We start from the raw sequence: 12,600 nt of genomic DNA on the forward strand, positions 1-12,600 counted from the left end.
TGCCGAACAGTAGTTAGGTCATTGGGGTGAGAAGGATACAAGAGAAATCAATCCATGCCAGAGGAGCCGGGGAACCGATCTCCGACCGGAAGCGCTCAGCTGCCAGCTGCCATCTTTCACAGATTTTCAAATAGATTTTTAATGCACAGTTAAAAACATTAGATCAGACTCAAATTACATAAATCATTGAAAAGTCATAGGATAATATAAAATCCAGAGCCTATAATAGAGAACATTGCCTTAAAAAATATTACATTTGTATCTTCACATAAAGTATTCAAGTAATGTGTCCCCCACATCGGCCAATGTCAAGGTTATTGGATCTTTTACTGGTCTGGATCAAGAACCTTTTAAAACATTCCAGTTTCAAAAGCAAACCCTGTGAAACTCAACACCTAGAAAAATAAATAACATTACATTTAAAGCAAAAATAAGTTTAAAAAAAATATATTTTAAATGTAAGAAATATTAATATAGTTTAGTAAATACAAAATAAATAAAGAATATTGATTTGGAACACTACCCATTGAAAACTCCTATAAAACCCAACAACCTGAAAAAACAATTTATAATGTAAATAAAATGCAAAATATTAAACCACAAATATTGAAACACACTTCAATAAAAACTAAATTGAAAAAATAAAACAATATCTAAGAAAATAATAATACAATTAATTACATGTTATTAAAAACATTAAGTCAATATTAAAAAACAATATTAAATCAACAGATATGTAATCCTTATTGTTAAAGAAGGAAAGCAATATACTTACCATCAATAGTCAATACTTTGATATTATGATACCTACAATAGTATGACATTGATATTAAGTACAATCTATACTCTGCCATCAATATTAAGGATCTGCACCTTGCAGTATAGCTTCCTTTCTAGTCACAAGGCTGTTCTCATGATTGATGTAGGGTAATTTGGTTTTATGCAATAGATATGAGACATCCCATTGGAAGCTGAGACTTATTTACTTTCCTTCCAGACCCAACTGAATCTCAGCGCCAATGTCATACTTACAACATTCCATTCGTGCATGATCACTCAAGCAGGCCTAATAATAACACATGTAACAGAGGCCATGGATAAAATACATCCCTTTCACTTGAAAGAATAATATTCATGCAGGCATAACACATCCCTTCATAAGGACAACATACAGGTACGACCACTGCAAGTACTTCTATGTGTCACAAACAACAACCAGGACACTAGTGCATCCATCCAGTAAATCAGGGTATCAGTACACCATACATTGCAGCCATAGTTCAGTCATTTAGCATCCAATTAGCACAATCAGCACCAAAGCAGTCACTTAATGGTATAACAATCACCACTTTCTCCTTATCTCCAAACAAAAGACAGCCAATAGCATAACTATATAGCTATAATGGATGTGTTCATCCCTGTAAAAGACCTCTCAAATGCTTTTATGGTCCCAAAAGAACATCACTCCAAAACACATTTTCAAACTTTACAAGAACTGCCATCCTCCAAACATTTTCACAGTTTTACTGGTGTTTTCATTCCCCAAAACTTTCATAAACATAATGGATACTCTTTTTCCTAATGCGTTTTCAAAATATGTGTACTCTCATACCTATAACGTTTTCAGCAAAATATGGTTTCTCAAGACCTCTAACATTTTCACTTTAACATAAATTACTCTCATTCCACTCGTATTTGCAACATGATGTAAGTACTCACATTCTCCTGGCATTTTGGCAAAGTACAAGTACCCTCATTTCATAAACAAATTTAGAGTCATATCAGGTTCGACCATTCTGCCAAAATTGTCTCAAATGAGAGGTCTTTCATTTCCCTAGCATCAGAGAAATAAGGGGTCTTTTATTTTCGTAGCATCACCGAATGCTCACTGTGAGAAATCCAAGCCTGAAGGTCCCACAGCAATTAAAAGTTAAAGGGTCCCAATTGTCTTTCACCTCTACAGTCCTGGGGTCCTGATACTGCAGATGCCCGAACTGGGGGCCAAGCACCTTTTTTACCACTTGATCTTTGGGTAGTAATGTACAACAGACAAGAGTAAGTTAGGAGATGTTGTAGCTATAGCTCAAAACTCAGCAATGCAACAAAATAACACTAAATGAATCATTGTCCAGTCAGTGCTTTTCCTTTCAAAAAGGAACAACACTTTAATACATGAAAATCTAAATGCTACAAGCAAGTAACAGTTATATACAAAATGAGATTTGAAAACACCAATTGGAACGTCTCCTGAAGGGACTCTCAAAGTACAATGGGTCACACTAAGGGAAGGTCATAGTGGTCAACCCTCCCTTTAAATATATCCTTGGCCATGTAGGTCTGAGGCACTTTTAACAGGTTTGCTGGTCCGGAGCCCCAGACCCACAAACCATTATACACCTATATATGCCTCTGTCAAATCATGCAAGGTATGCAATTGAAAATCAGGTCTATTGCCTTTTTTTAAAGGGTGTTCACAATTCATTATGCCATGAAAAATTGACTTTTCAGCATAAATTAACATTTCAACATTTTTCCTCAATTTTGAAAGCCTTTTATCTTTCACTATTAATAAGATAACCTGATTGTTATTGACATATTTCCCATAACAACGTCATAAAATCAGCAAATATTTTAATGAAAAGCACATATTTTATTTTATTACTTTGCTTAGCAACTTCCATCATGAACAACACCCAACAAAGCTTACAAAGAACTGAGTCAGGGGAATGTTAAAGGAAAATGTTCTTTCTGTTCCTATGTTTACTAATGTTTGACTGTGGAAGACTTATGGTGGCAACTTTATAGCTGCCCAGAGGTATTATGGGGGCGAGAAGGGTCCAACACTGCTCCTCTGATGCCCCAATACTTCTTAACACGTTTAATGTTTCCCCTGCCCTTCTGAGTCACTATAAATAAACATTTTCAAATGTTAATATTTCCTAGTGACTGAGAGGATGACCCTTCACCTGAAGGCTTCTTTTTGATGCAGTCACCAGGGGTCGGTAAATATGTCTTGTTATTTTTGACGCACCCACATGGACTATCCAGAGTGGGTCCCCCTGTTCTAGTCAGACCTTGTATACAAATCAAGTGGACTGCATGGCAGGTTCCTTGGCCACAGGACCTTCTGCCTACTTCACTTGCCTGGCAGCCAATTGGGAAGGAGAATATCTCCTGCTGTGTCCTCGGTATATGGGGAATGAGTTGAGAAGTGTGACAACATACCTTATAACTGGTATTGCCCCCACTACACCCGACCGCTTAATTCAGACCCAGAGACTTTCTGAGAAAACTGGATGTTGCAGAGATTTCCCCATTTCTACTGAGGGCAACTTCTGGATGTAGCCTAGTTATGCTCTTGTTTCTCAAGTCACAGACCCAATCTAGTGATGCCACATCACCCCTTAAGCCCTAACTGTAAGTTCCAGGGATCAGCTCATTGACTGCCAAAACCCTATGTATGTCATTCTGAGAAGAAAGAAGACGGCAGCTGAGAACAAAATGGCAGCAAAACTCTCAAATGAGCCAGGTTCGGCCCAAACAAGTATTTTACCCTTCCAAGATTTCAAAGAAGTCACTTATGGTGACTGTGCCAGAGGTCTGCCTCTCACCCCTTTGTCCCTTGTGCAGACATCCTATAGTTGCTTTATTTGAAGATACTACTAATCAGCCTTCTTCTTCTCTAGGGCCTCTGCCCTTGTCCTTAAGATCTGCCCTCTTAGGGCCTACCCATGTAGCCACATAGCTATGTACTGCCACTGCCAATAAAAACACAGGAACTGGCAGCAGAGTACAAAGGATAACATCCTTCATCTTTTGCAGGCAGTCACCTACCCTATGCTGAGTCTCAGGGACCACCACTAACACACCAGTAATCAAGGAAATCCACCACCCCTTCCCTTATTTCTGCAAGGTGAGTCGATAGCTCATTTAGAGAGATTAGGGTACTCACTAACCTCACCCCTGTCTTTTCATGGGGAGGGGGCAAGTAAACCTATGCTATCTCAAGAGCCATCCCCCTTTCCTGGGCCTTCTAGGAGAGCCCTTTCCGCAGAGCCTTACTTTTGGGGACAAAAGAGCTTGTTACCCAGACCAGCACCCTCACTCTGGAAAGACATCTTAGGGTCTACATCATCCTTCAGGCCAAAACCCTCAAAGGAATACCTCGATCTCCTCATGCTTATCTGCTCCACTGAGCCAATAGACTTCATGATTTTGGTATTTGCATAGGGCAAGAGAGAGTTTGCAAAACAATTACTTGGTGTAAGCTCCTTCACTTCCATATCATATCATTGTAATATATTTCTACATTAAACAAGCCTGTAGTTTATTCTAATCCAGTAGAATCTATCCACTCAGGCCAGTTATGGTACTGATACAATGCCAGCCCCTAAACTGTATAGAAAACATGTCTTTATGCTTATGTTAGTAAAGTAATGTTCAAGTTCGAATGCCACCCATCTAATAGAAATACCCTTAGGAGTAACTCCTCCCCGGTTGGTCTAGAGCCCCACCTACTCCGGTAAGAATGTTCACTCCAAGACTTCAAAGAACCCCCTGGTTGTGGCTGAAGTCAATTGTTGTTGATTCTTTGTCCCAATGGAACATCCTGCAGTTTCTTGACACAAAGGTGCTGCTAATCACCTAACAGAGATTTCACCCCTGCCCCTTTTGAGCTAGGAGAAGGCTAATTAGATTGGATGGTCCTAATGTTAAGGGGGAACATAGGCGCCTTTGAACTGCCTGCTGAGCATCAGTGTAATTAACTTTATCTAGTAGGGCAGTCAAAACATAAATTATATTAAGGCTGGCTCAGAAAAATATGCCCAATTTCGAAATATATGAACAAACTCACATAGAGTAAAACACAATCTAGATATGAGTTTGTGACCCAATAACTGATAGTTAGGGGCACATCAATGGCCTTCCTACCTTGTGCCAATAAAAAGTTATATTTTAGACACTCTTTACTGAAAGTGAAAACCATCTAGAACACTACAGATTTACACTTCAAACAAAATGAAAGGTGACATTTCTTCTTGGATCTGCAAATGAGTTATATACTGCTTTAGCAAGAAACAATAATTGAGCCTTATCCAAATTACTGCTACCTGTTCACAGACGCCCACCTGAGTCACACCCCAATCGCCCTCGCTCATCCTGCAGTTTTATTAAAGGGATTACAGTTTGTGAGAGGAGAACGGTGATGTGCCAAGATTTCAGGTGATAGGAGAATCAGGATTTTACTAAAGATTAACACATTAACATCTTGTATTCACTACTTTGCATCTCTTTTTCAACAATATTCAACCTCATAATGCAGAATTTAAAATAGAACACTGTCGCACTATAACCCACTCCAAGAGATTCAGCTCTTCCTATTGTTTTGCTGCGAAGAAAATTGACTTCTGTTTCAAATTTTAACTATTGCATTTCATAAATTCTTGTCCAAAATTTAGCCTCTAAATTTAATTCTCTGAAATAAAAAAAGATATAATTAATAATTTATTGTAATCATTATTTGCATACACAAGCTTATCCTCTTATCATCCAATGATCGTGTCATGTTTGTGAAATAGCATCACAGAACCAAATGCAACACCTCCCTGAAAGAGGTGGGAGGGATAATGCTAGCGTCCTAGTCTTTAATAAAATCACAATTCTCCTGTCAACGAAATCTTGGAGAAACACCAGCTACTCTTTTAAAAAGAAATTGAACACAGCAAAGGCGCTGGCTTCTTAGTTAAGTGCTGCAAAGTCAAGAACACATTCACTTGACAATCCTCAGATAATTTCAAAATGATGTTCACATCCCACATTGTATTATATATCGCTTGAGAAATTCTCCTAAAGCACACTTGTTTCATTACACTGCATGTCATTTTCCATTTAATAATTTATGAATCTTTGCAATAATTCTTTATTAAGCAGATCTGATAAATCATTTAGTACTATAACTTCATAAGGTTCCACGGAATCTAAAATCCACTCCATACACAGGGTAGCAATTTGATCCATATGCCCTTGTATCCAGTGCTTTAAATGGAAAAATAGAAGTGCAGGTACTCTGTACCAGAGTACCTGCTTGTTTCTGAGAAGTGCTGGTACGCTCTAATTAAAAGTATTACGTTTTTCTTGAGATATGCCGGTACTCACCATCTCAAAATAAAAAAGTGCCGGTACTCAGTACCGGAGAGTACCGGCCCATTTAAAGCACTGCTTGTATAATTTCTTAGTGCCTTGTACCCACACCTCACCGGTGAGTACCACAGCTTCACCTGAAACTTGTTTACAACAGTCTGATCTCCTGATAGCTTCCAAACAAGAAGGTTTAACACACTTGACCCCACCAGAGTGTTCTCCTTGTACATCTACCACCAGACCATTGCATGCTTGAATTAGAAATGGTTTCTCTACTGCCAACTCCATAACTGATAGAAAATATGCTGCACTGAGCCAAAAGAGTGCTAATAAGACCACACAACATTGTTTGTGCTTCATCACATTCAGCAACCAGTGGAGGGTGGCTCAGAATAGTTTTGTATCACACCTCAAATCCCATATGCCTGTGTAGTGGAGACTTTCTAAGAAGGCAACAAGAGAGTACTGATACACCCTCATTCGTAGCACTCTCTCAAGTGACCGTCATTTAGGGACAGACCTATTTTACCCACATATTTACTTTATAAATGGCCACTAAGTTTTTATCCACTTTTTCAATTTAAAAACTGAGGTTGGACAAGCTTTCTAACATTAGGACCCTTTCACAACTTTGACAGGTTGAGAGGTATTATACTAAACAATTTTATTGAAGGTTTTAAATTGTCTGAACACTCAAATGAAGGCATCGCTTTTGTTGCAGCAAAATGTATTTACTATGTAAAATAGAAAATAATCGTCTTTATCAACACTTGTTTATTTATTAGTATTAATATTGCTCTTTTTCACATCAAACTTAGCTAGATTAGATGTCAGCGAGTTCTGCTTTTCTTAAGCATGTGCCAACATCAGTTTAACTTATAATTAAGCATTGAATAGCCACAGCTCTTTCATTTATGACAGACATCATGTATTATCTATATAAATGATAGTGACAAACAATATCTTAGTATGAAAATGAAATCTTTGTTAAGCATAAAGTCAACAAACTGTTTGAATATATCTGATAGACAAATACTGTTTGTATCTAGAAAAGTAAATAGAATTCTAAACAATATAAACAACACTTCTCACTACTATTGATTATTAGATAAGGCAGCAGTGTGACGTGCTATTTAAAAAATTACAAGAGATTATGCTGTCAATATTGTTATATAACATACAAACAAAAGAATATTTTATTTGCGATATTAGAAAGGATACTTATTTGGAACATACAGTTGAAATACGAGCTGTGGCATGTTTAAAAATATGTGCTAGTCATATATAATGCAAGCAAGTAAGATTATGGGGATATTTTGGCTGTCTCACCAGGTATTTATTTATTTTGATGGTGTTGTAGCGTTCCACACTTCACCTTAATTATATTCATATTTATTTTTAGTACTTTCCATTGCCCTTACTCAGCGTTACTGGTCGCTCCTAATAGCCTCCTTCCCTTTCCCGGGCTTCTCAAGATTAAGTGCAGCAGGCACAGTGGGCTTCGAGAGAGAAAGAGAGAGAGAGATCGAGAGAGAAAGAGAGAGAAAGAGGTGGGGAAAAATAAATCAGAGAGGGAGAGGAGAGAAGGAGAGAGAGAATGGATGAATGGAAATAGGGATGGATGGAGGAGAAAAAGAGAGGTGGGCTGGTTTGAGCATTTTCACCACAACTGCTTTTGTTTCTCTAGTCTCAGCCAGGATTCTTGTCAGGAAATCAAGACACACTGTCTGGAGGTTTCTGCCCCATCTTTATACCCATTTTGCTGGTAGACTGTGTATATCCAGTTCTATAACGGACCATAGGAAGTTCTTCACTTTTGTGTTGCTTCCTCAGACTGTTCTAGGTATGCTTTCTAAAAACGTCTGAGCAGGGATGAGGGATGGATCTGGGAGTCTCCTCTCAGAGGAAACCCAAAACAGAGTCCTAAAGATAAGCAGGCTGACCCACTCAGCTACCGTTTAATTTAGCTGAGTGGAACAGTCTGCATATCTGTAGGCTGTAAGGGTCAACCTTCCCTGACAAAAAAGGCCTGGAAAGGACAGGGGGAACTCAAGAGTTCAAAGGGATCTACTATATTGTCTCCAAAACACTCCCTAGTGTAGCCCATCACAGAGGTCTTTGGAATATCTGAAAAGGCCCCTTCAAGGCTCTTTGGGCTCTCTTTCTTCATCTTAGATTCCACTGGGTTTGTGTTATATCCAAAATGAAAGCCAGCATGGACATGGCGACGTGCACCAGCACCACACATACTCAATGCACTCCTGTGACTCACATACATGCATCACTCATATTGCACACAGGCCAAGGATCGAGGCAGACAAATTGAGAACAAGCATTTGCAATGCAATGGGTTTCCAGTTTGCTCGAGTTAGAGCTATTAGCGTTGTAAATTCCTAAATCGACTTTTCTTGCCACATAAGTTGAAATTGAAAAGTAACACAGTTGACATAAGCTAGCTGATTCAAGGTGCTACAACCACCATGAGCATGAGTGCAAAAGAGAGACACAAAAGGAAAAAGAAGTTTGTTCACAGTCAAACGTATCTGCAAAAGTGCAATTATCCATGTAACAGGGACGGTGTTGAAGGCGGTAACAAACCCGCCCCAAGGACAAACAAGCATAAAGCATTTACCAATGATAACAAAGTATTTTTGAAAGGCAAGCCCATAAATGAGTGATAATGATGGGCGTGCGGTGGGCGTGCTCTAAAGCCCACATATAGATTACAACAGGTCAAAGCGCTTGCACGCTCAACCAAAAAAGGCTAACAAATCGAACAAAAAAACACTATAAAAGCAGACCTGGCACTGAAGTGAACTTTTAGGTGGATACGTTTGTGCGATCAGTCAAAATGCGGTCACTAACAGTGCAAGAGAGCAAACGGATGAAATGGACTGGCCCATTGCTCTATGCTTTATTCAGCTGTGTGTAGAAGGAAATGTAAATGACAGTTGAAAAGGCCAATGGATGAAGGAGGTTGACTCAAGGCCTCTCTATGTAAGTACGAATGCAAGTATTTTTACTTAGCTAAATAATCACAACCACAAACAAAATTGTCTGAACAAAATTGAACATTCACATTACATTGTGTAACAATAACTTGTGGACCCCATATAAATACAGGACATTTGCAGCAACCAGGATCAAAGGGCATAACGTGATCACAGATGAAAGAAAAAGAAGTCAATGGAATTTGCGGTACAATTTGAGATTTACTGCCAATGTGAGGCAGCAAGTGGCACCTCGAGGGACACGATGCATTGGCCCCCTTCAAGGAGGCAAATGTCACCTATGACTTATAGGACTTAGAGCTGAAGCATATGCTGCAGTCCAAGCCAAAGTGGGCACCGGGAACAAGTTATAAATGGAAGGCATGGGTATGAATGTGAAAGTAGGACAAGACATATTGATGCCATTCAAGAAACAGCACAGAGCTGAGGTCACATCCTCTAATTCATCCTACCAATCCAACAGGATATTCTGCACAAAGTATGTTGCCAAATCAGCTTAAAGAAAAAAGCAAAGATGGCAGTACAGAGACTGAAATACATCATGTCTTTCGCTCGCAGGCGTGACATGCATCTTACCAGATGGACCATGGACATCTGAAAGAAAGTAGGCCTAATGTAATGGTAAAATGTAGAATGTGCCTTTCAAGAGTGACAGCTCACTAGAAAGCGCCAATACCAGATTTTATTTTCACCCAACAGAGTATTACTACTTTAAATGTGCTTGTAAAGATGAAGAGAAAACCTGCCCTCCAGGGAATTATGCCTATATTTGTGCTGTAGAGCCTGTTTACAGATTGTCTGTCCTAACAACAATAACCAGTGGCTACCATACCAGCAATAACGGCATACCATACCGTACCAGCAAGGACCTTCCTTGGCCCTATCTTCACTACAACTAGCCAGTGATCTTCTAAATCCCTCTTCCAGCCTCACATTGTGAAACTGAAAACAGGTACTATTTAGAAAATGTTGAACATTACCAGTCAAAGAGATTTGGGAGAAATATTTTTGAAAGGAAAGTTAATAGACAGAAAGAGAAAACACGACCTTTTTAGTTGCTTAATACTGGGCAAACCCTCAAAGAAAAGCTAGCAGAAATCACCATCAAACTCCCCCCATAGATCCCCAAATAAACAATTTAGAATAATAAAAACTCTGAAAATCTAAACTCATCCCGAAAAAAAACCGCATGAACGATTTTTGCTCCTTAGGTCAGAACTTTGTAGTAATTGAACGTCTTTCTTGGTTTGGTCACTTTATAATTAAAACCCTCCGACTGAGTGACTCGGCATGGATAAACAACAGAATTAAACTGGTAGTTTTTAAAAGCGCTCGATTACTGCCACAGCGAGATCGCGCTGCCTATTAAATAAAAAGAACAAGTAGTCCAAACACCATATGGAAAACATGGAGCCTTGTATGTTTTCAATAGTGTACCGATGCTCTCGTGGAGGGCTAAACACCAGAAAAGGCATGACATGTGCATGCCTTTCCCTAATGAAATCAAGCGAATTTTAAAATGCAAGCCCACCAACCAATGTAAGTGATGGGCGTGATATGGGCATGGGTAAATGCCCACAGAGAGATTACAACAGGGACAGAGGGCTTGCACACTCGACCCTAAAAAGGGTAGCAGTTGCCATTAGACCCTTTCTCTAGAATACAATAGTAGAAAGTTCTAACTTGCTTAATACATTCTCAGTATCACTGCCACTACTGTCAGTCCTCTCCAGTCCAGCAAGGGAACATTAATAACATTCGTGCAAGAAGGGTGCACATGACGCTAGGCCTCATTCCTTCTTGCACAAAAAGGTCTCAGCTCGCATGCATTATCGCTGTGTTCAATGAGGTTGGATCAATAATACTCCAGCTTGCTATGGGTAACATTGGTCAGTTGTACATGCTTTGCAGTGTCAAGCAGGGGGGTCTTTCTCCATTTCAACACTGCGTAATCTGCAGAAAAGGGGCAAGGAAGCTCGGGACGTGATTGCGGTAAAAGCGTGCAATAGAAAGGGCAAACAAGAAGTCCAATATTTTGAAAGGCAAGACATCATTTAAAAAAAGAAAAATAAACATATGATGGGGTAGAGAAGGACACCTGAAACATTCATAGAATGAGTATTACAGATCTGAGCAGTGGTAACACCTATCCTACAGGCAGAGATTTGATGCCCCTATTTGACTGGTCAGTACATTACCACTGATAGCTGTAGCATCATGTTTTGGCTCATTATTATGATCAATATTAATATATGGAAAGTGATAATTTGGGTAATTTAGTTATGTAATTTAATCTCATAAAGTGGAGAAATATGGTTTAAGACTTTTTGTATCTATCATGTATGTAACCTGCATACCAAGAATAAAGTTCCTAACACCACAGGCAATGATATATAGCAGGTATTTGACCTCTTTATGTGAGAGCTAAATATATTACCCAGTCCTACAACAAAATCAGCTTCAGTCTTTAGTAAAGGGAGAGAAAAAAGTTAGAAACCCTATAAAAACATGATGTCATTTTTATAATTATTATGATTATCATTATATTGACTATAAAGATGAGCATTATTCTTATTATTATTATCATAATTGCTATTATCATTATTTTGTAATTTCTTACTATTATTTTTTTACTATTGCTATTATTACAATTGTTATTATTGTTATTATTCTTAGTATTATTAATGAAAATAATATCAATTATAATAATATAATAATACTGATATCTTTATAATGATGCTCAATATTCTTATTGCTGTATGATGAAGTTGATAACTGGTGAGATTTCACTATTCTTTAGTATGCTTCAGGTTATTATACTTCTCTTGCAGGTGAACAAGGAACGTCTCTACTTGCCTCTAAAGCTTGGCCATGGAAAGGTGAACATATTTGCTTTTGGCTTCCATATAGTGGTGGAGACGGAGTTTGGATTGAAGGTGGTGTACGACTGGAAGACTTTCCTGTCTGTCACAGTCCCACGGCACCTGCAGAATAGCACCTACGGCCTGTGCGGTCGCTACAATGGCAAGCTGGAAGATGACCTCCAGACTGCTGGTGGGTCCATCACTTTGAGCATCAGTGAATTTGGACACAGTTGGGTGAAGAGGGACACGTTTTGCCAGGTCGGCTGTGGAGACCGATGCCCTTCCTGTGGCAAAGTAGAGGGATTTTGGAAGGCCCAACAGCTCTGCGGCTTTATCCCTAACCGGAATAGTGTCTTTGCCAAGTGCCACAGCAAAGTCAACCCCAACTTCTTCTACAAGAACTGCTTGTTCGACTCTTGCATTGACGTGGGAGCTGTGCAAACGGCATGTAGCTGGCTGCAGAATTATGCAAGCACATGCCAAACACAGGGCATTGCTATCACTGGATGGCGAAACTACACCTCCTGCTGTGAGTATCATGGTTACAATAAGGATGATACATCCTTGCAAGGGGATATAACATG

The 12,600-nt window shown here is 39.1% G+C and overlaps 1 protein-coding gene across 1 annotated transcript in view; it reads left to right on the forward strand.

Moving 5' to 3' along the window:
- The window catches only part of TECTA (tectorin alpha), a 333,031-nt gene that overhangs the window by 199,822 nt on the left and 120,609 nt on the right, over positions 1 to 12,600 (forward strand). The window contains exon 12 of the mRNA XM_069221517.1: positions 11,984 to 12,545. Coding sequence (XP_069077618.1) covers positions 11,984 to 12,545 — 562 coding nt within the window. The remainder of the gene's footprint in view (positions 1 to 11,983; positions 12,546 to 12,600) is intronic.

Source organism: Pleurodeles waltl, chromosome 3_1 (assembly GCF_031143425.1).
Source record: "Pleurodeles waltl isolate 20211129_DDA chromosome 3_1, aPleWal1.hap1.20221129, whole genome shotgun sequence".
NCBI classification, from domain to species: domain Eukaryota; kingdom Metazoa; phylum Chordata; class Amphibia; order Caudata; family Salamandridae; genus Pleurodeles; species Pleurodeles waltl.